Consider the following 24,874-nt stretch of genomic DNA (forward strand, 5'->3'; position numbering starts at 1 on the left):
CTTGCCGTCTAATAAGAGTACTGGCTTTTTCATTTAGCAGAGCTCCCCAAAAGTAGATTATGTTTCTTTTCTTGATAACATAAGGGACTCCCAAACTCTAGTGCAGTAATTCTCTGCGCAAAGAATGTCTTTCAAGTCACACTTTTCCTTCAAGTTTACAGCTTTGTTGTTCCTCTAGATAAAATGAATAACACCGCCACCTTATTTTCTGATTTTTTATTTACCTATTGACTTGCTGGGGAAAAAGGCAGACACTGATTCAGGAACCTGAATAATTCTAGGGAATTTTGGCTCAGGAAGTTCACGTGTTGGGCGATTGATAGCAAGCTTTTTTTCCAAAAGTTACAAAACTCTCCAAAGTGAATGAAACTGTAATGCATTTTAATTCATGTGGTGACCAGAATTTCCCACCTCACCCCACATTTCTACAAAAATGTTTGTATTATCTAGCCATAAACTGACTTTATTAAATTAAATGAGACACTCCATACTTCATCTTACAAACATTTCTCCATAAATTGTCATACTGGTAACAGATTCTGAGCCCAAGTAAGTCCAAAGCACTGATGATGAACTATTTAAAGGGTCATTTTTCATGTTTTAAATTAGTAAGAAATATTTTCAACCTTTTGTTTAAAAAAAAAAAAAAAAAACAAGGAAGAGCTCTTAGGTATGCCAGTGATCACAATACCTCACCCTAGATTGTGAATATTTTATGCTGTCCTTTTGGGATATCAATCACAGGACCCATCAGTGAAGAGTCGGTAAAGGAAAGAGAGTCTTCCAGGCACGAGACATTGGGTTCTTTGGCAGCCTGCACAGACTTTATATTGCCAACTTTAAACTGGGCCTCTGAGTTTGCTACATGCCTTAACTGGCGATAGGCTCTCTGGACTGCCATGTGTTCTGGGTTGTGATAGCTTTTACATTTAATGTTCAGGCTTATTCCCCTCCCTTCTCTCTCTTGAGGATCTCCACACAGGTAAAACTTCGCACTCAGGCCTAGTACTTAGAGCTTACAACCTTGTTCTTCTAAGCCTCTAAGTATGCATTTCTAATTGGTTTTCTAAGGACTGGGACAAATTTACAGTACTACAAGAATTATGATCCTTAATATTTCTGTGTATCACCTGAAGTTCTACACTTGCAGACATTCAAATGAATTATTAATTAGAAGAAGATTTCCCATCTGTACAAGACCATTAATACGTCCGTTGACTGGTCAGAAACTTCTCAATCGCTTACTTTACTAAACTGAGTCTGAAGTTTATATATTTTCCAGCTTAGTGTTGGGCTCTCTTATCAGATATCTATTACTAGAGGAAATCAGCTGGAGCAATTGTGTTTGTCAGCTAGGAAAATGAGTCTAGGATCAAACTGGGAATTTCATCTGAAACACAGATTGTAAATGGTCCCATTTATGTGTACCTTGGTCAAAGGTATTCTGAAAAGCCCCTTACTGCTTTTAAAAGAAGATGGAAGATGCTGTTAGGGAGGAAAAGAATTCTGATTGTTATCTCTTGGATATTAAACCCTAATAAAACCATAAAATTGCTTAAAAGCAGCATCAGTAGTTTACGAATGAAGTGAGCTGGGAAATGGAGGAATCAAGACAGTTTATTCTTAGTCTATTCCATTTGTGTGTTGACTACATCATCCTAGTACCCTTACCCCTACATCTGACACTTCAATCTGTATATGACATACCTGCTCTGCTGAATGGTCTAGGGCCGTTGTACCATCAGGCCTTCTAGAGCCATGGAGCTAGTTATATTCATACTGATTTTAAGAATTACTTTTTTTTTTTTTTTTTTTCTTCTCAGATAATACAGTCGAGACTATCTAGTAATCTGAAATGTCATGGAAAATTAGTCTCCACTGTGAACCTGTATACTCAAAGCCATCAGATAAATAGCCTAATGCTTTTGTTTTCCTGTACTCATAATTTTTTAAGCTTCTCTTAGAGTCTGCACAATCTGAATACTCAAAGTCAGCAATGACTGAGAAAGCAGAGAAACATCAGGCCAGAGGACTGCAGTTAACATTCCTCTCTGCGCCATGCTCTATTTATCACAGGTGTCACTGACTTCTGCACCCCAGAAAATTACTAAACTCCAGTATAATATGCTGAGTAACAGTCAGGTGTTTTCAAACAAATGCCTTCTAACCTCTATAGGTAGACCTTCTTCCCCAGCTGTTTCTGCTATAAAGATGCAAAACCTTCTGTATGCAGTCTCTCTGCTTGCCCACATCTTCATGTCTGGATTCCCATTTTCTACTTCTTGACGTTTGTTCCTGCTGAGCCCTACCCCTAGCCTTTCCCCTAGCTGCCTCCATCTTCTTCAGTGCCCTCCCTGCTCTTCTGATAATGATGCTCTCACTTCTCTTCCAATTCAGTGCTCATTTAGAAATCGCGACTGCTGTTGAACCTTAGATCAGTGATGGGCCACACAGCAGTTTATGGATCTTTCATAATCTGATATAAAAAACATTGCAGTGTGGTATTACTAAGTATGCTATTAAACTGATTTGAAAACCATTCAAATAGTTTCACTTATGATATTGGTAGCAAAGGGAGTGTAGATAAAAGAGCTTCTGCTTCTTCCCTTGTTTTCACTGCGAACAACAATGAGACAGGGGAAGTCAGCAGCTACTCTGCTCTTTAGAGGATGCCCAAAGGCAAATTTTAAGTGTTGCTTATTAAGTGTGAGCATTAAGGAGGCTTACAGCATCAGGAATCTTTTCACTTTCACATCCAAAGTGACAGCAAATGACAAGCTAGCAGCCACCCTGCTCTGCTCCCTAAAACTGCCATGGTTCTGGTGCATTTCTGTACTATACTGTATTTAACTGGTCATGTGTGATAGCATGGTCATTTGGGGTCATTTACAACACAGCACCAGGATGCCACTTACTGCTGCGGCAGACTGTTTCAAGCTCTAGCAGATCACCAGTCTTCCTGCAGACAAATAGCACCCAAATACTCATCCACCCAGGGAATTAGGCATCTGTTCACTTTATCTATGGAACTGATAGCCTCTTTGTTACACAGTTCATCCTCTTGGCAATTGACCTTCAGAATAAATGTGAAATGCAAACCTCAAAGCATGTAAAGAGCCCCTAAAATCTATTGAATCATTTAGTAAAATCCATCGCTTTTGGCTCAGACAAAGTACTTCCTAATTTAAGGCTGACATTTATATGTTACTCAAAAATAGCTAAACATGAATACTGAAAAGAGGAAAGAAGCTAGAAGCATCAGAATTAGTAGTTAAACTTTTACAGCACTTAATTTTAAAAGTTAGACTAATGGCATGAGATTCTAAAATCTGTAAGTAGAGAGAATTTATGGTTTTGCAAAAGACCTTTAGAAAGATATGTTCATGTGTAGTTGGATCATTAAAATATTTTATGGAGAAGTTTTGTAGAAAAGTGCTTCGGTTTCATTGGCACTTGCTTAAAACTGTAATATTTCACATAAGAGTCTAATGTGGAACCGAGAAAGCTTATTTTACATATTTTAAGTATGTGCTGACTTTGATAGCATTCAAATCTCAACACTTGTATAACATAGTGCCCCTGTAAGCAGAAAACATCTGTCAAGTAGAGCTGGTAAAAACAAAAGTTACTCTGGGTGTTTTTTGATTAAATTGGCCTTCAACAGAATAGATACTTCTGTGAGAGTTTTTCGCTGCTTTCACAGACCCCCAAAAAGAGGCAGCAGAAGTACTTAAAATATATTTTAATTAAAATCTTCTGGAAGCTAAATAGATTAACTTCCTTCTTATTATTGCTTAGTAAATCAACAGATTTCCTGAGTAGTTATTGGCAAATCAGCCTTGGCCTCTGTTATGACAGAAGTCTGAGGGTGAAACTTCTCTCACCAGAAGGCAGGATGCCTTGTAGCTCGTGTTAATGACATGGATTTGAGTGGGGAAAAAAAGTTTTCCGCAAGCAGTAGTGTAGGATATACATCCATACTCTTAAACTCAGTGGTCTTCTGTAGGAAAAAACGCCCTCTAGTAGTTATGCTACCTTTAGTAAATTTAAAGTATGACTTTTGATTAAGTTTATACCTAAGCAAAGATCTACCTATAAGTCATGGCATATTGAGTCAAAATAACCACCCTTTCAGGTTATGTCTATGTTAGCAAGTAGTGCTATGCAGACATGCCGGTGAAACTGGATCGGCTGGTGCTGAGGACCAGACCTTCTCCACACTACATGAATCTTGGTTGTGTTTTGCTTTGGACTGGCTGATCCCATCCCACAGGCTGAAAGCCCATTTGTGTTTGGGGCCCATTACTGCCTCTCTCAGTTCATGTTCAGCCCAGTTCATGCACCCTCAGATGGCTCCATTATGTGACATGCACCCCGGGGCCGCGTCGCAGTGTGAACCGTGTGTTGGTAGAAAGGGACAGTCTGGTTCACTTTGGAAGTGCACTTCCGATTTGAATTAAAATGTTTATGTAGCTTCTGTCCCTCTCCCAGCACTAGCACTTAAAGAGTAAGGTTTCTGAAATACTGTAGCTGTTAAATAGCATGCCAGCATCAGAGGTTTCCTCCTAATCTCCATCATTTATCATTGATAGACTGAAATCCCTGAAATGTCTTGGACAAGGATACAAAATTGCTGTGATTAGTTGTTCTTGTAATTTGTGGGTATAATAGGGAGTAGCTTCCATCCAGAGCGATCCATGATTCATTTCCTTGTACATTTTCTGAAAGCTTTACCCAGCCATTGGCTCCTTTTTCAGAAGAATACGCTCCCATTGTAATCAGATTTGCATTGCCTAAAAATGAACTCATTGCCTGCTCTGCACCAGGAATGTATTTAAACGAGCAAAATTCTTCCTCTCTTTTGCTTTGAGGCCCAGACATGATAACTGTAGAAGCAAATGTAGTTAATATAAAGCAGTGCCATGTACCATCTGTTTGTTGGGACCTGTATGCTGAAGGATGTTGTGTCAGTAATTATCCTGATCACCCCAAATCACTGTCCTCAGAGATTAGAAATCAGCTGGCTAACTACTGAAGCAGTTCAAGATCATTCATACCATTTCTTTTGTTAGCTGAGTCATATTTAGTGAACAATATTCATCCTTCGGTAAAAAATTATATTGGGGGAAGCAGAACATTTACCCATGTGTACCCGAGCCACCCCTCCAAGTGGACTTTGGGGGCTGGCCTGGGCGGCAGGTCTCGCATGGCTGGGGGAGCCACACGACCCACGTGGGCCTGTGGCCGTGACCACGACCGCGCCGCGGTGCCCATTGGCACTGCCTTGCTGGGCACGCTCTGCCTGCCCAGCTCCCGCCGTGAGACAGCTGTGCATCACCATAAACCGGCCCCATCCGTGTTAGCTATGTATACACCACATCCAACACAAAAATAGCAAAGCATGAACTCTCGGTATCACATTTTTTCCTTGAATTCACTTGCAAAAGGTGTCTTTTGAACTCCTCCTTCATGGAAACCAAGACATCAGTAAGAGGAAATACAAATTCTCCAATAACAGAAGTGGTTAATACCAGGCTTCACTTTTGAAGTTACTATAAACAGTCATATTACCGTGAATAGGCTTAAGAAAAGTAGGGCAAGTCCCAACAGCCCTGGAGGGGGGCGGAGGCTGGGCTGAAGATTGAAGAGAAGACACAAGCTTGTCTGGCTTTAGCAGCTTCCCTTGTAGTAAACTGAGCACAGCTCTTCACAGCTTCTTGCTTGAGGGCAGAGGGGGAAAACCTCCCTTTACACACCATACAGCAATAATCTCCAGATTACTTCGGGTTTATGGTTTACTGAAAAAAAGTGAACAGATTCTGCAAGGGCAGTTCAAAGTGCTTCATCATCACACTGCTGTTCCTCGTGCAGGTGACAGTGTACAGCCGAGTGTCCAGCTGCCTGTCACCTACCGCAGCTGCGTCCTGCTGACTCCGGGCTAGGAGACTGCTTCAAAACAGAGTGCTCTCCTTGAGGTGCTTTGATAAAGATAACCACCTTTTGACTCATGCTAACATTCAGAGAATCTCAAAGCAATTTTTTATTGCGTATGCCTTCAGGAAGAGATATCAAGAAGTATTTAAGGAAATTGAAGTACTTGAGGCATTAAGGAAAGGAAAAGAGAAGTGTCCTGCTGTCGGCACCATGGCAGAAATAGTGGCTGGAGGCAGGAAACTTGCTCTGGTCAGAGCACGTAGGATTACTGTGGATGTTTGAGGCTCCTGCAGTATGGTCCTTCGTACAGTGATGCTGGACACTTCATGAGATCTGTGGTGTGGTAGTCATACATTTAATCCTTATTTGTACATTCAGTCATTCACTATCTGTTTCTTAATGTTAAAGGCTGTACTCCTTGAGCTGAAATGCTACCTCAGAGTTTTCTGTTTACAAAAACAAAAACACCTGCTTTTTTCTACTTTTTTTTTCATGTTTTTCAGCAGTTCCTTAGTGTTTTGCTGAAACTGCGTTACTCAGCTTCTACTTGACATCATTTTGATGGGAACGTTTTAATCTGCTGCTTCCTTGCATTGTTCACTTTTATTTTGCACTGTTTCCCAGTTGAGTGGTATTAAAATGTTTGGAAATCTACTACTAAAAATACTTTATTATTATATTTACTATTTTAAATAATAATTACTTTTAGTACTTATATTGGCTCTATTTACAATATTAATAAGATTTAGTAACATTATCTTTGCTGTTCCTGTAAAAAGATAATAACAAGTAGATGATCTGACTTTCTTCTGTAATTTATTTTCTTGTACAGCTTGCAAAGGTTTGTCCTTACCAGATAAAGATTTAGAAAAGACTAGCTTGACTTTTCACCATTTTCACAAAATCAAAATGCTAAATGTGATAGATGACCTAAATGTTAACAATGAGATCTAAAAGTAGACTCTTTTTTTCTCTGACAAATGGGCAAATATGAACAACTTTATTCTAGCACTCACTACAAGCAGTTTATGCCTGTATTAACAGACCATATAAAATATGTAATTGCTATGTTAAGCACAGCTATATGGAGCTGTTAGGAACAGGCTACAAAGTAATTTGCCTTAGTCCAACATTCATAGTATAACCTAATCATCACCAATCTTAACTGATCTTGCTACAGCCTCTTTTATGAGATGTCATAAGACTGTTACTCCTTATTTCCTGCAGACTGCATTGGTGTCAAACTAAAACTAATTAGTTTCAAACTAAAACTGAACAGTGAAAATAAAAAAATCCTTAAAATACACTGTACTTGGGACATTCCTGTGACGTGGTAAACTCCCTTCACATGTTATTAAGACCAGGTACCTAAATAGGAGTTTTCACATGCTGCCTGAATATCCATGCTATTCTGGGCTACTGAGTCCTTCTGTTAGATTTAAAATAGAAGTTTTCATTTTCTTTCCATGCAGAATGGGAAAGTTTCTGGAATCTCCAAGCATTTCCCACTCACCCAAAGTCATCATCACTGTCAAATGGTGTTTCAGGTGTAGGATATTATTCCAGTGCGCTTCAGCTCAGTAAGCCTTCTGGTATCACGGGGAGAACCTCAGTGTTAGCAGCTTTGTTGGGTATTAAATCTAAGTCACACTACAATCAGGATGTTTTTAAACAGACAAAAAAAAAAAAAAAAAGGAAAGCCATCAGGATTTAAAATATTGCTGTGAGGTCTGTACTGCAGAAAGATTAGTGTGCCCATGCAAGGTAGGTATCTTTTAAATGAGTAACAATAAAGAACTTACTAATTGCAGGGCAATAAATGTCCTGCAGTAAACATTTTGCCCTAACATCTGCACATCACAGATGTCAGCAGATATAAAAACTCAAGACCAGATTCTCAATTTATGCAAGAAGCAGGCATATCTCCATTGATTTCAATAAAACAATGTATATTAACACCAACAAAAAATAAAAGAGCACCGAGTTCTTTTGGAAGGTATTTTAAGAAACAGTTTATTATTTAAATATGCAATATAAATCTCTCTCCTTATAGTCATAAACACAGATTGCCAATAAGTTAAATATCAGCCACACAACACATCTATAATATACGGACTGCATTTATTCCTTGGTGAAGTATTTTACCTCACTTTGGTTAGGTAAACAACCTCACCAAGACCTGTTAATTAATTCATTGCCTGTTAATCCTGATTTGTCATCCTTATTTTAGAAATGTACATTTATCTTGTCCTGATGAGGAACAGGAATAAAAGTCATTCTCAGCTGATTGAAGGAAGCATGTCAGAATGTGCAGAGTGGTTAGATTAGTGTGCAAAACTCAGAATAAAATGCTGAAAGCTATCATATCCCTGGAATTGGAGAACAGCAAGCTTGGGTTCCTTAAAGGAAGGAAAAAGGCAATAAAACAGATGGCCCTAAGGTAAAGGCACCAGAGGAAGCGAATATAAAACAGCTGAAACACATTGTGCTTTTTACTGTGTTGGTTCTTCTGCAAATATTTCACTGTGTAGATGACAGAGACAGGACTTCCAGAGGATGATTGGTATCTTTAGCAGTCTGTAGAGTCTTGAGCTCTCTCATCATGGGCTCTGTAGGGTCCCGTGGCCTGGCATGGCATGGAACGGGCCTGGGCCTGTGTCCTGGGTTGAGTGAGTGGTGGAGTTTCTTGGTGGCAGGGGAGGGGGCTATCGGGGCAGCCCCCTGTGAGAAGCTTCTCGAAGCTCCCTCAGCTCCACGTCAGCTCCACTTCTGTTTGGGAAATTGAGCCAATCGGCTGCGCCTCTGCGATAACGTATTTAAGAAGGGACGTGGTGACGGGCAGTGGGACTGGTGAGGAGGAGTTGCTGCAGCTGCATGAACACCAAGGTCAGTGGAGGAACGGAGGAAGAAAGGAGGGGGGAGGTGTGCCGGAGCAGAGACCCCCCTGTATCCTGTGGTGAGACGGCAGGGCGGCCCCCTCAGCCACCCATGGAGATCTACGGTGGAGCAGACATTGATTTGTGGCCTGTTGTTCCTGCTCGGATGATCAAGGTTCTGTGCCCGAAGAAGGCTGGGGTCTCGTGGGAAAAGGCAGCCCCGCTGCTGTAATTCAGCACTGGGAGGATTGCAGCGTGCGGGGGAGTCCCACGCCGGAGCAGCTCGGGAAGGGCTGCAGCCGTGGGAGGGAATCCAGTCGGAGGAAGTTAGTGACCCATGACGGAGCAGTGTGGGGAACGCTGCGGCCCATGGGAGGGACTCACATTGGAGAAAGTTTGTGGAGGACTGTCTGCTGTGAGAGGGGGACCACGATGGAGCAGGGGGAACAAGTTCCAGACACTCCCCTCACCGAAGATGAAGGAAGTGGCAGCGCTGACTGCACCCCCCATTCCCTGCCCCTGCGCCCCTGGGGGAGGAGGTAGAGATGTCGGGAGCAGAGCTGAGCCCGGGAAGAAGGGAGGGGTGGGGGGAAGGTGTTCTCAAGATGTGGCAATGCTTCTCACTGTCTTACTCTGTTATGTGTTGTTAATGTCTGTAATAAATGTATGTTCTTTTTTTCTTCCCCTAACGAGTCTGCCTTTTGCTCGTGATCATAAAAGGGGGATTTTCCCCCATCCCAGTCCTATCTCGAACCCCAAGCCTGGCTCTCTGTCCCTTCTCATTGCCGGAGGGGAAGGGAGAGAGAGCTGCTGCATTGTGGTTGGCTGCCAATCAGGCCTAAACCACGACAGCCTGTAACACAGGTGCTGCGAACACCTGCCAGAGGAGAGCTAGTCAAGAGGTGCTTTGGCAGGGCGCCGCCTGCCTAAGGTCCTTCTCTTCACAAAGTACTTCCTCTCAGCACTTCAGAATTCGGTTTTGTGGCTGGTCAATTCACGAACTCATGCTGGTAGAAAGGGGCGACGTTTTATTAGATACCTACAGGCATCATCTCCCATGTGTCCTCAGACTGTCACGATATAACAAAATTATTCTGTCTGTTCAGGGCACTCCTCCAGCAGTTGCGGGAGTGTTGCAGTACTGCTCAGGGAAGACCTCTGGAGTTGGCCTCATTTTCAATTCTACAGCAATTACAACAGGCTAGATAGGTGCAGTTAAGCTAAACATTTTTATCTTAACAACAAGCAGACTTACCACTTTTTTGCTTAGAGAACTCTTACTACAACATCCTCTAAGGTCAGGATATTAGCAAACTAATGGGCATAGAAGTTTCTGTAGGATTCCAAGTTGTCCCACGCAAACAACTATTAATACAGTAAAGACATAAATCCCAAGATTTTACCTCCATAATTATGCAACATGAATCTCCAATATTCCCTTAAGTCAGAAGTGATTTTTCAGAGAACTGACACAGCATTAATCTAGTGGAGAAAAATTATTTCTCAAGCAGCTTATGAAAATGGCAAAATATAATTGCCTTAATGGCTGGTGCAGCTGCCTTACAGGAACTGTCTTCAGAGAATAAATAATTTCATTGCCACTAAAATATTTATTTCCCACTCCAAGCCTTCAGTTTGATTTTGTTTTTTAAATAGTATTCTTCATTTAGTGTGCTTTGGTTTTCTTCAGCACTAGAGGTTCCATTTTTCAATGATCGGATAGCAGATCAGGTTTGTGTAAGATACTCAGGACTGGTTTGTGCCATGAGGAAAAAGAAGAAAATAATTAGTTTTACAAAATCCAGATCAAAGGGAAGTCAAATTGTATATGTGCCTATCGAGACTAAGTTCAAAGATTCAGACCCAGCAAATTATGCATAGCTATCTTGTTTATATGTGTGACTGTGTTACACACTTCCTTCCCATTCATTGCCTGCTGTTAAGTGAGACTGCAGACTTGAGAACTACTATAAACATGTTTAAATTTAGCATCCTGAAGTCTTTTTTATCAAGACACAGTTAAGTATGTGCAAGAGCGGTGATGTATGTATTACAACATCATTAGTGTTTAAGACTGTCTTACGTGCCTACAGGACCTCTCAGAAGAAAACAGTAAATAGCACTTGAAGAAATGTACTACCCCAAGAAGCAGCTGCAGTCACGTCATGAGCAGAGCTCTCTTGGGTCACCTTTTATTTTCTGGGGAGCCTTGCCAGGAAGCCCCTCTGCTCGAATTCTTCCCCACCACTTACTCTACATTACCTACCAGTTTTGCTGTTGTTTTGAGTTTTTTTTTAAGGTTTCACTTTTGACACTGAAAAACAAACCAGGCTGGATCCAGATGAATGAATGATAAAATGTATGGATGCCCATCTTAACGAGTAATTGGCTAGCACAGACATCAGCCCTACTTATTGCATGTTGCATGGGTAGTCTGTCCCTGAGAAACCTTGTGCCGGATTGGAACTTAAATGTATGCCTATAAAAATGCATGAGAAGAATAAAATGTAGTATCCTGATGGGCTAGACAAATGCAAAGGCATTAGGAGTCTCGCACAGTGTCAGGAAGGGAGCCCCATGGCCAGCAGAGTGAGTCTGGTTGGCTTCCACAACCCAACTCCTAAATACAGCTGACCTCAGGCTTTCCATGGGTGTGTCTGAATGGCCCTTACTGATACTTAAACCCACTTTACTTTTAAAGCAGACAAACAAACAAACAAACAAAAAATAACAAAAAAAAAAAAAAAACACTTTCCCCCTTCCTTAAAAAATAACCAAACAAAATCCGATGTGTTCAAAATGGAGGTTATCAAAACAAAGTCACTTTTACATGGCTATTGTGCTGATTTTCACAGCCTATAAAATAATGAAGAAGAAGATATTTATGATGATCCCATTAAAGACACTTTTTGGCTGTTGCTTTTTTTAATCCACTGATACATAGAAACTCCTCCTAATGTTCAGATCCTACAATCAATTAGGTGTACTATTAATTTTACTGATGTGTGAGGTGACATGTATACTTACACGCAGGTCCTCGATTTGGTTCCACCAAAAGACCAACATATATTTTCTGTCTTTATTCTTACCTATCTTATTTATGCTTTTGACAAAATGTTGACAGACATGCTGCAAGCAATCATTTGAATAGCTGCTGGCCTGTGAGCAGTGAATGTGGCAGGGAGGATGGACTGCATGCAGCCGGGCTGACAGCACCAGCTCTCCAGGGTGACCAGTTCCTCCCTTTTGGGCAGATGATCATGTAACTCCTAGGGTATGAGAAGAAAATGGTATGTGGTATGAAAAGATGTAAAACCCGTACTTCCAAACAAAAAGGCTTAGGCAATAAGTTACAGAGCCTGAAACTAGCTTGAATGTATGTATAAGGAAAAAGACTATATGCCTCCATAAAGCTGTGGTAAGTATAAGTGGGTGTTTTCCTGTTTGTGTGCTAAAAATGTCCCGCTGTAGAAGGTTTCTAAACCTTGTCTGTAAATTCATCACTATGGAAAAGTTTTCCCCAAGAGAGGACATGCTGTGAGTCATGAGGTTTCTTTTTGTAGTACTATATCTAGTTCCAAAATGTTGTTTTGAACTCTTGTGTTAAAAAAAAAAACCAAAACAAACTGACCTTTATCTGAAAATTATAAAAATGTTAACATTAAAAATCCTTTATAGTTAGTAAAATAAGACTTCATACTGCAGGCACATGCATACTTAATTTGCCATCACAGGTAATTGGATTGATTTTGATAAGGAAAGATGGTTCAGTAAATACACTGCAATTTGAAGTATTGGTGGTGCAGAATTGGAGCTGCGCTTTTCTGTGTATGATTCTTTAAAGCACTAGATTTCTATGACGTGACTGATTCGAAACCAAAAATTTTTCATTAAAATTACTTCTCTCTCCTCCTGCCTCCCATGTTTGGTTTCCAGCTTCACTGAAAATATAATTAAACATTTTAATTTTAATATTTATTTCAAAAAAAAATTTAGAAGCTGATTTAATGAAAACCTGTTAAGTAATTTAACTTCCAAAGCCACTTCCAAATTTCCCAAAACATTTTATTGCACAAAACCTGACAATGCTAAATGTAAAGCGCATTTGGTGGGATTTGTGTATATTGGTTCCCCAACCATATAGGTTGCTCCCGGTATATACACACAGAGACTCACGTCAACGATGTGCACTGTGCATCCTTTTGCTGGCAAACAGTGGTAGAACGCAGTGCAGTGCGGTCACTCGGGATTCAGCCTGAAGCCAAGATACATCCAGGTTTTGCGTCAAACTGGGAAATACTTCCAGGTATAGCTGTAGCTTTTGGAGGCAGCTCGACTTACTGCTAGGTTTGTCTCATTGGTCTCTTTATTCAAAGCAGTTGGTAGAGAGCAAAAATGACACTATGTACCAAGTATCGTGGAGACCAACTGTCTGGCATTTTTAATTAAAAGACTCTATCTTACATCTCTGCTTTATATATATTTAGTCTGCTCCTTTCCTACAGTATCATTTTCAGCTGATGGAAAGCTATTCCACTGTACAAACTGTTTGAAGACAAATTTGCAAATACCATTTCACCTTGGTCTTGGTGTGCAGTGTCCCCTTGCTGAGGGCTTCTCCTTGTCCTGGTTGCCAGAGACACTCCACCTGGGCACAAAGTATTGCCATTTCAGGTCAACATCATCACCTTGGCTCACGTACCTTTGGGGAAAATAAGAGGGGTCCCTGTGAGACTCCCAGTCATCTGCTGTTGTAGGAGTTAGCAGTTAACATCATGTATAATTGTTCTTGGGCTTAGTGCTTGTAGATTTACTATTTCTTCTTCAAAATAGCTTACTAAGTTAAAGAACATTCCAGTGCCCAGTTCTCTATTACCTTTATCTGAAACACAAGAATAGCTCATTGACCTGTCACGAAGAAAAGCTTGCTTTTTTCTTGCTTAACCTTGCAAGAAGAGGTAACTCCTTTGAAATCAATGGATTTATACCAGCCTACTGCAGTAGCTGCAGCAAAAAGAGAAGTAAACTCAGGATTTTCCTTAATGCACTCAGTAAATTTGGTGTATTCCCCACCTTTGAAATCTGTGGATCCTGCCCTCCTGCAAAACTGTGAAGAGGCATGTCCTGTTCGTCCTTTATTTGGATGGTGACGTTAAAGATGTCCGTCCCATGAATTAAAATAGAAAATCACTCTGTGGAAGTAAACTAGGTAGTAAGTCATGATGGAATAGCTTGGGGAAACTAAAGATGCTACAGACATCTTGATGCAACAGTATTTCACACCATAGCATTTTTTTTACTCCATAAATATTTTCATCTTTCCTGATGTAACTTTCATAAATTAATAAATAGAAAACACTAATGATAAGACCTAAATTAAAACTAAGATCACCATCTTGACATTTACTTTTTAAAATATGTATGAGACAAGTCCTCTGATCTCTTTTTTATACACTTACAAACTCACACACTTACCACTTGTTTGTGTTTCTGTGCCAAGTACAGTAATGAGTACAGACTTCCTCCTGCTAACGCTGAAAGCCTTTATACATTCATGGGAGCTTGAGAATCAACTTCTTAAATTGAGCTTGAGATTGCTTATCAGAAATAACCAAATACTTCCAGACTTTGTCTCATTCAGCAACAGGAATTGCTGCATGCTTTTATCCCTCATTCTCTGTGCCTTGCGTTATCATTACCCACAAAAATACAGAGAGTTTTTCTTTATCTCCAATTTATTTTACCAACTTATTTATTCAAGGAAGTTTCTAGATATGTATTAGGAAAACTTAGTGGACTTAATGACTGAATTAAAAGAACAATGATGAAATTCAATAGTTGAAATTTAAGGATCATACATACATACAGGAATTTCTCCCTTAACTGCAAATCCTTGGGTTGGATCAAGGAGAAAAAAAAATAGCAATATATTTTTCAGCCATAGGATGACTGTGAGCTCCAGTGTGTTAGGACTGTAAAATTGAGTTTGTAGGAGTGGAGACTTTTCAGAGGAGTAACACTTTTGGTACATGTTCAAAAGCAGAAGACCAGGAACAGGTACAGAGAAGAGCTAAAAGAGTATCTGATGACACGATCTCCAGATGTCACATCATCCAAAATTATTCTGTTATTCTATGAAAATACTTCTCCAAAGATGGGAGTAATTTTGGATTGGATTCATTGTTTGTATTGAAAGGAACAGAGTACTAGACGAGACCTGTTGGTGTCGGGGTTTGAGCCTACTCAGCAGCTAAACGCCACGCAGCTGCTCACCCACCCTCCCCCATTTGGGAATGGGGAGGGAATTGGAGGGGCAAAGGGAGACTCGCAGGTGGAGATAAAAACAGTTTAATAACAGTAACAGAATAATACGGTGACAATATAAACAGGTAATGTACTATATAAATGTCCTGGGTTGAGTGAGTGGTGGAGTTTTTTGGTGGCAGGGGAGGGGGCTATCGGGGCGGCCCCCTGTGAGATTGATTGCTCGACACCCGCCTGTTCCCGGCTAGCGATCCTGAAGCGCGCAGACACCACGGCAGCAATCCCAGAAGTGAGAGCGCCCGCCTTCCCGCCCACTCCCTCCTTTAGCTGGTGAGCAAAATGTCACATGACATGGCGTATCAGCCAATCCGGGCCCAGCGCTCCAGCTGTGCTCGCCCCGCCCCCCACGCGCCCACACACAGGCGGGGCAGGCGGAGCTGGAGGGTCCCTGAAATCTCAGTGTGCTGCAGCGTTCCTCCAGCCACCCAAACAAACCAACTCTATTCCAGCCCCAATCAGGACAGTTGGTCATAAGATCTTCCTTTTTGCTGTTAAAGGAAACTATGTAATAAATTTGGCAAGCTTTTATGGGCCACCTAGAGAGATTCTGTTTAAATTATTAAAAAAAAAAAAAAAAAAAAAAAAGAAATACAAATTTAAGTGAAGATCATGACTCATGAAAATAAAAGTAGCAATTTCATCCTTTCTGGTTTTCAAAGATTGAAGTGTTGTTTGGTCCTTGAGAAAAAGTCATAAAGGCAAATAAATTACATACCCTGTTCAGTAGTTATCACACAGTTGGAAATGTGCAGGTATTCAACTGAAATGTTCCGTTCTTCAGTTGTGGCAGGTCAGGTAATACCATAGCTCATAAAAAGTGAAATCCACATAGTTTGTGTTCTATACATTTAGATTTTTCTATTAACTTCAGACATTCTAATGGAAGGTTTTAGACCTGACGTTTGTGTATGGTAAGCTATTTATTAGTATCAGAAAAAACAGTTATTTTACTTACTCATTGGTAGGTGAGAATTTTAACATAATCACTTTTTAAAGTAGTGTATGGTAAATCAATTTTGCAATGTTTTTTTCATGGTAAAATATTCGGGTTTAGTATGCAGTGGTGACAATTTATACAATTTTATCAGAAAACCTCCAGTCTATAAAATTTTCTTTAAAGACTAGAGAAGACTGCTTTCATTGAAAATGTAGTACTTCATATTTTCCAGGTTTGTAGTTTGCCTGAACAATCAAAAATGGTGGTTATTTCCAATTTTTGAGCATATTTCACAATTTCATAGCTGTCACCAAAGCAGGAGAGCATGGACATATATTGTTTGGAATCTGCTGTTCCTTATTTTACAAATATCAATTCACTGTCTGTGGAAAAGCATTAAAAGGAAAGAAGTACAGCACCTACTAATTTTTCACTGAACCTTGAAAAGTAAGGATCCTCTGCACACCCTCTTTGCATACAGACAAGACTTTGGCAAATGTATGTTATCAGGAGACTCAGGTATGGAAAAAGCTGAAGATCTGGAAAATACTAGTTTATTTGAAAAAAAAAAGATTTTGTAATATATTGAAAGAAGTATGGAGTTGAAAAAAAGGATGCTAAGAAGTAACACCAAATAATAAAGCATCACTATTCAATTTTTTAAAGGACATAAATTGTAGCTTAACATTTCTTATCTTCTTTGTGCAGATTAGCCTTGATTTTTTCAGTCTCAAACAGAGTTACTAGAAAAGCCAAAGCCATGTCCACATGGTGTGTTGGTATTCTGGCTTTAATAAAAGCAAAGTTGTGAAAGAATGGTGAGGTTTAAACTTCTGAGAAAGAATGTCATTTTCAGGTTACCAGGCAGAAATGCTAATTTTCATTTCCCCACCATGAATGAATCATGAGCAATGGCACCTGTTGACTTTCTGAGGCATCATAAGACCTGCTGGGCAAGTGATGCCTTTGTCCAGTTTAATAACTCTAGTGGAAAATATAACTCTTAGAAGAAGTAAAGTGCTCTTCTGGTGTGTGGGTGTGTGTCTAAAAACAGGGCTTGAAGAAGTCTGGTCCGTTTCTCAGCACTGTACATGTCTGAGTGTATCTGCATGTATCTGCTTCTTGCTATTAAGATCAAAAGCAAGCAGAGGAAACTGAGAGTTGCATGGTAAGTCAGACCTATGGACCACTGGAGGTTTGGCATCTTTCTAGGTTTAGAGATGATCTCTTCCAGTGCTTGTGACACTATTGAAGCCTATTGGGAAAATGCACAATGTTTCAAGACTTAAGCAGAGTTGTAGAATTTTGTTCTTTAGCTTTTGTAAAACGTGTATTTACTGCTTTCCATCTGCGGACCCTGCATTGCTCTCATTACCATAGCCATCTGGAAGCTTAAAAGTCATGAATTTATTTATTGTCTCAATACCCCCACACGCTTAAAAGATGCTGTCATCCGCATTTATAGAGGTGGAGAGCTGAGCCGTGTTTACACTGTCATCTAAACATAGCTGTAAGCCTAATCTTGTCCATCGTGCTTTACAGGCAAGGGTGCACTCAGCTACAGAGTCAGGCAGAATGCCGTGCTTTTGCGAGCGCCCGTGCTTCAAGCACACCCACCAGGACAGAGGCCAGACTCTTGCTCAGGCTATTGGAACGGATGGGGCAGAGAGGGACCAAACAGACCAGTCCACCAGCAAATATCTCTAACCAAATACACAGTGTGTGGTTTTTACAACTGACTGACAGACATCAGTGTGGATAGAAAGCATGTGGAGCTCAGTATTAGAAGCCTTCTGCCAAGCCTGCACTTATACCTCACTTACAGATGATGTGTGATGTTTTGCTCGAGATCTTAAAGGAAGTTGGAGAACAAGAAGTCTAATGTAGACCTCTAACAGTGAACCGTTTGCCCCTTCAGCCTTCTGCTCTTGATAACTAAATTCTGTAACAACCCTCTTTCAGACTTGGTGTTCTTTCTTTGATTTCACTGAGGTCAAGAGCAAATCTGCTGTGCAGAGTCCCGAGATATTTAATTTGGAAATATTTGCTGCAGTTTTCTGAAAACATATGTGGAGCTTAGAATGAACTGAAGCAATTGTGAAGTTCGGAAAAGCTTATGAGCTTCTGCGTGGACTTCTAGCGTGGAGGAGGGCTGGGGTTGCAGGCACATGTAGGCTGTGGACTAGACCCTGGCCTGAGGTTAAGCTAACTGGTCAGGACGTGGGTAAACTGTGGGACATAGCATGAGAAATTGCTGGATATGACAATGTGAGAAGCTGACAAAAATTTCAAATAGCACTGTGAAGGACAGCTGGATCTTGCAGGAGGTAAAGGAGGAGTTACGTGAGAAATGGTTGAGTACTGAGGACATTTTGCAGGCAACGATACCTAGGTAATCCTATCAGTAATAGCATATGAGGCTGAGATTACCTAGAAATACCAAATTTGGGAAAAGATGTAGCAAAGCTGGAGCCAGTTGGGAAAAAGTAATTAGGTCTGGGTTGTTTATTTGAGAGGAGATGGACAGGGAAAGCAAAGTACAAGCATGGTGAAAGGGAGGGATCAAGAACGGGAAAAGGGATAAAAATATATGCAACTGATGTAATCAGGTCTGTCCAGGGGCACTGGCTGGGCAGCCCTGTGCTTGATTGCCACAACTTAATCAGGACAGTAAACCAAGCTTGTCTGGATGCATCACACAAGTCCAACATGCGTCTGAAGTCAGGATGAAGAGGAAGGATGGGAGGAAGCTTTCCTGTTTGGGCAGGGGAGCACCCAGACAGATGGATAAGCATCCTGGTACTGTCAGGCCCATGCCAGCCCCGACAGCATCACTACCTACTCATCACTTCCTTACAAAGCACAGAGCAACTCACTGGAGAAATATATGAGCCATGGGAAGAAAGAAGCTCCTTTCAATAAGCTCTGTTACTGGAAAGATGATGGTCCTTCCTTCAAAAGTAGGTGTGCTTGATCTAATATGTCATCAGAAGGATTACATCCAAGCTAAACTATCATCAGCTGTTTCATGCAAACACGTTGTTATGATACATTTCTTAGGGAGTGAATTCAAATGAGTATACATGCTGTTTCATTTAAGCAGACTACTGCAATCTCCCCCTTGGGTCAAAATGGGCATCTCCCAAGTTTTTGCACACCCATACCTTAATCCTGCACACTTAACACCATGTCTCCTTGTCATCTACTTTCTTGCTTTGGCCTGTTTGTTTCTATTAAGTGTGTATTTCTCTTGTTACTTCTTATTTTATTTTCTGCCCTGAGAAACTGCCTTCTTTCTCTCTTCTGTTTGCATACAACTGGATGACACTTGGTGAAGCAACACACACTTCATTGGGTTTTTTTGAGACAGACACATGCATTGAAACAATTGGTTCCCACGTTCTGTGTTTGAGTTAGATGGACATATATGCAATGTTCACGAGTCATTGGAGGCCAGCTTTGCTTGGAAAAGCATTGTTCCTTAGTTGGAATAAAAACTGGAATTTCTGCAGACATTCATCTTTCCAGACCATGTCTCTGGAATTAACCTGTTTAAAGGAAGAGTGCTAGTAATACAGCATTGGTTTAGTCTGCAAAGTTTCCTGCTTGGGTAAAGTAGGAAACCCTTTTTGAACTGATATATCCCATGCCTGGGAATTAGCAGTCAACTTGCATATAAGTTCAGTTTTCAGAAAAGTAATCTGTGCTATACTGATAAATATCATGCAATAAAATATTTTGCCTCCTCACCATTTCTGCCTACGTTACCCAAGCAAATCTTTTTCATTCAAAATTATAGATTAGCTAGCTCTTCCTTTTACCAGGAATAATGTCAGTTGTCCTGCCTTAATAACCAAAAGGCAGAACAGATATATATATAATGCTATCTAGAAAATTCAAATGGTGCTCCTATCTATTTGGATCAGTGTCTGCTGCAATACAGAAAACCATAAAGAAGGGCCCAGGAAGGTTTGTGAAGTTCCCTTTTCAAATGTCCCCATCAGGCCTCAGGAAGGAGCCCACCTTTATGTAAGTAAGTAGTTTTTGTAACAGTATTGAGTCCGTGGTGGAAATCCTTCATCCCAGTAATGAAGAGAGGTAAAAAAGTTAGTGTCTGAATATATCTTAACATTTTGACTAGCAGCAGAGAAAAGGGAATGAAGCAATCGATCTGTCATCACAGATTATATCTGATGGCATATTGGGAGTTAACAAGAGGCATTTGTGCTGTGGCTTTTTTCAGATGTATCTTTCAGTGTGTAACTAGTTCCCAAGCCTTAATGAACCACAAGTGCAGCAGCTATGGCAGCTTGTTCTCAAGAACTATAATTCCTCCTCTACCATTAGGAATGGATTCTTGTAAGCGGGGATTTATTTTATTTCTGATTTTTTCTATATGTATTTGATTTATAACATATCATTCCTCCAACTGTGTTTAAAATACTTGTAAAGCCTTTGTAAACATACTTTTATTGAATTCCATGGGAGAGGAGAGAGCTGATTACAGTTTGCATTAGTCAGGAAAATAAAACAATAAGAAGGATTTTCCTGAAGGAAATTAGGAATTTACATAAACGCAGTTCATGCCATGTGACTTTAGCAGGGAAGTTTCATGAGAGAGAAATACTAATTCCATCAGTAAAGAAGTTGTATATGTGCTGCAGAATTGTTTCATTGAATCCATCTGGTCTGTTCATAGATGAGTAAATCTATGAAAGAAATGGAAAAAAGTAAATGAGAGGAGCCAAAGAAATAAACCAATAGCTTTTAGCCCTCATTGGCAGCTGGGAATATCACTCTTCCCAGGCCCATGTAGCATATTCTGTGTTTCAAAGGCAGCAGTGTCTTTTTTCATGCTGTTCTTGAAAATGTAAGGGGGTAATGAAGGAAAGAAAGAGTCATTGCATGACAGTGCTAGCCAACAGCTCATCACCTATTTTGCTCAGACACAAGGATGTCCCTGAGGACACCAGTGGTCTGGCTTCTACTCTTTGCTCACTACTTTCATCTGGTCAGTTCATTTCATAAAGCTTGTGTATTTCTCTTTGCAGAGGCTTTCAACTGTGTTTACACAAAATTCAAATGATCTCACTAAGTCCTAGCTTTAAATTCCATTAGCCTAATTGCTAGGGGTAAATTGAAAGGTTGACCTGGTAGATGTAAGTTTTTACATTAATTTCTACAAAATATATCCCATCTTGCTGTTTGTTTAAAAATTAAAAAAAAAAAAAAAAAAAAAAAAGAAGTTTAGAAACATTATGGTTAGAAAAATAACTTTGCCTGCATAAATCAGCAGACATATGTCTCAAGGCAGTACAACTTCCCCTAGATGTATATGTGATCATTTTCTTCTTCCTGCTCAACAGCTAGACATGAGGGATGGCAGGAGACCTCACCACGGTGTGGTTCTGGGTGTTTGGGGTACAGCTGCCATTTATCAGCCACATTAGTCCATGATTTGGTAGATTTTATTGTTGGCTCTTAAATACTGTGTAGTCTGTTGGATTTCTAGCCTAAATTCAGTGGGTATTGCATAGTGTTTAAGGTAATAATTTGATTTCTTTAGTGTTAAATGTAACTAGGAGAGCTGTAAAGCTAAAAATTTACCTTAGGACTATGTTCTTTGACTGGCAGATATCAGGAGTAAAGCCAGATTTGGTATCTGTGCTTTTTTTGAAGATCACGTAACAATTATCCACTGGCTGGCTAGCCTACAGAAGTGGGTGTTAACAGATAGTTCTCAGGAATTCAGTGTATTCTTGCATCTTGCATGCACAGAAAATGAAATTGCCATGCTATAATAGCATAACCATCTTTTCATAAAATACTAACAGTACGAGATACGCTAAACTGCTTGCTATGAGTTCTTTAGCAGCAGACCCAGCCACAGCTTGAGGCATTTCCCAACAATGTGTCAAGTGATCAATCTGTCACAGCACCAATATTTTCCTCTTTAAGGCAGGTCTTTCATCACACTGGAACTGACAGACTTGCTGAGCTAATCCAAGACAGTTTAGAGTAATGTGTATTAATTCAGGACCGTACCTAAGTGATATCTGTTCCTTCGAAATTCCATTACAGCTGCATAACACATTCTTAGCTACTTATTTCATTAGAATCGGGGTTTTATATGTTGGTTGTCCCAGTCCTTCCATAAATGTCCAATGAATCTTTGTTAGTTACTTCACCTTCACATGTCCTGGGTAATCATTACTTCTTTTTACCCATTTCCTTCTTAACAGCAATTTAATACTCTGAAAAAATAAGTAATGGGAAAGAATATTACTGTTGTATGTATGATAAATTAAAAGCATCTATTTTCCTTGAAAAGATGCAGCAGTTTTAGTACTCTGAGGGGCTTATTCCTTTCTGTGTAAGTTCCTATACAGGAGGTTAAACTTGTCTTGGCAGCATAGTAATTTAACCTAAAATTTTAGAGCTGCCAAATTATAACAAGAGTGCTTTCAGAAATCTTTCTTCTTAGGCATAGACCATTTGTCAAATAAGGTCAACAGCAGCCAAACAGAATGGACTGAGGTCCACATCTCTGGGTGCATCAGTGTTATTGCAGCCATAACCTGGATTCTAACTGGACCAAAAACTTTAAGGCCATGAAGCTGTTGGAAGACCTAGGAGTTTTAAGGCTTGGGACCTGTCTACAGGGAAAGCTCAGCAGGAGTGAGATCCAAAACTGAAGAGCTCAGACAGAAAGAGGGATCAGAGGCTAACCAAGGGGAGCAGATGTTGACTGGAGAGAAAAGACTGAAGAAGAATGGGGAAAGAGAAAATGGCTGCCAGAAAGCAACAGAGTAAGCCATTTCAGAATTCAGCATTTATTAGTAGTACTTGAACCCAACAACCAGTACATTCTTCTGAACCACTTACTGACAATATTTAATGCTTACCTATATACGCATTAAGGATTCCTGGAACAAATGTGAAGCCTACCCAGGCTGTAGCTGCAGTACACCAAAGGCAAGACCTGGTGCCTGTTTGCTGAGAAAAGCAGCAGCTTGGGAGCTTTCCTAAAGCAGTGAGACCAGCAAATGCACACTCAGTGATGTTGCTTCTAGTTGGCCAGATATCTTCTGAGTAGACCCAGGAGCTTCAGGAAAGCGGGAGAGTTCACAATATATTTAAGGGACAAACTTCTCTCAATGTCAACAGAAATTCTCCTGCATAAAATTCCCAGATAACGAGGAAACTGGACGTAAATAAATTTTTTAGAAGGGGGTTCTGGCTAATGGATAGAACTGTAGAAATAAAGATATGCATAACCTCCAAAGTCTCTTGAAAGTAGAGAGGTACTGATTATCAACAGTAGAAATTCAAAAACTCAAAATGTAGGAAAATTCCAGAATTAACACTGGCCACACAACTTTATTTCAGCTTTCTTGTGTATGGTTTACGATGATGATGTCTTAGTTACATGATCAGCCCCTGTATTTTCTATAGTCTCCAGCCTCCCATAGTTCATGACATGGATGGTGGTCATTGAATAGACAGCTATTCAGTTTCTTGTTTGCTGTTTGCAAAGTTATGTTCATTGAGATCTGCTAAAGTGCATAAAATGAGCTACTATTATGTAGAACCTTCTGAGCATGTATGAACATCTATTTACTTCAGAAAATTTGTGCAAGCTTTAATGGATAATGTAAAAGGCGTGTCCTTGGTATGAAAGCCACCTCTCTTCTCAAGTCAGGTTCCCTCTTTAATGCATGAGAACACTGGACTATTCAAAGCCCATTAAATGTTTAAACATATAAAAGCAATGTATTCTGTTAATCTTGTCCTCAGAAACAGATCGCTTGTTTTGATAAAAAAAAAAAAAAAAAAAGTTTTGATCTGAGGCAGATATTCAGTATAGAAGATGTCAGCCTGAATGGTTTACATTAGAAGGAATGAACAAAAGTGTTTACACAGAAATGGAGGGTCAAGCTGACACCCTGATCTGTAAAGAGCAAATAATTTCTATGGCAGCGCATAATCCAGGGAGCAAGTTTTGAAGCAGAGTTCCAGTTCACCCGACATTTTGCAGATGCTGAAAAAGCACAAGTACGGTAGCTATCTGAACCTATTTACTGTTGCATTCTGCTACTGCAAAGAGCCTGAAAGTGTCAATTCAATGTTCTGTTATTGGCAGTGATAAAGTCATACGAGTTGTTCCTGAAAGCGAGAGAGAAACGCAGATCCTGAGAGCTGCATTTAACAGGCTGAAGGTGAGTTTGATTATTTTCATATTTTTTTCCTGATCTTTGTTGAAGACTGTAGTGGGTTAACTGACATGACTTTCATTTGGCACTTTAAGCTATTTTATACTCTGGAAAGCAGCCTTTGCCCATTAAATTTCTAATTTCCCAATAAAATAGCGTAGGAATTAGATTCATCATGCCTGACAGTTTTAACAAGAAACACTTATTGCCTTAAAATAATATAGGTGCCACACTTGCAAATTTACTTATTTCGCTCTTCCGCTTCTTGCTAGCATACATAGTTGCATGCTTCATTATCTCACTAATGTTTTTTTTTTAAAACACTGAGTTAATTCAAGACGTGAACGCACACAGAAATAGGAAAAAGAAAGTGGCTTTGGTTTGAGAACCTCTCTGGCAGAATAATTTTCTAGAGGCAGTTGAGAGAGTGTCTACAAGACTCACTAGGAAGCCAAAAACTTTCTTCCCTGGCCTTTTCCTGCAGCTATAAATGAAAAGCAATGGTGCCACTGCAGCAGCGCAGCACAAGAGCACTCTGCAGCATGGTGCTTTGCTGGCCCAGCTAAAGAAGACACAGGCAGTCTTTCCAC

The 24,874-nt window shown here is 40.1% G+C and overlaps 1 protein-coding gene across 1 annotated transcript in view; it reads left to right on the forward strand.

Annotated features, from left to right (window-relative positions):
- The window catches only part of CPA6 (carboxypeptidase A6), an 86,245-nt gene that overhangs the window by 15,221 nt on the left and 46,150 nt on the right, over positions 1-24,874 (forward strand). Inside the window, exon 2 of the mRNA XM_042786194.1 lies at positions 24,215-24,290. Coding sequence (XP_042642128.1) covers positions 24,215-24,290 — 76 coding nt within the window. The remainder of the gene's footprint in view (positions 1-24,214; positions 24,291-24,874) is intronic.

The sequence above is a fragment of the Tyto alba genome, unplaced genomic scaffold, assembly GCF_018691265.1.
Source record: "Tyto alba isolate M040663 unplaced genomic scaffold, T.alba_DEE_v4.0 Super-Scaffold_9, whole genome shotgun sequence".
Lineage (NCBI taxonomy): Eukaryota > Metazoa > Chordata > Aves > Strigiformes > Tytonidae > Tyto > Tyto alba.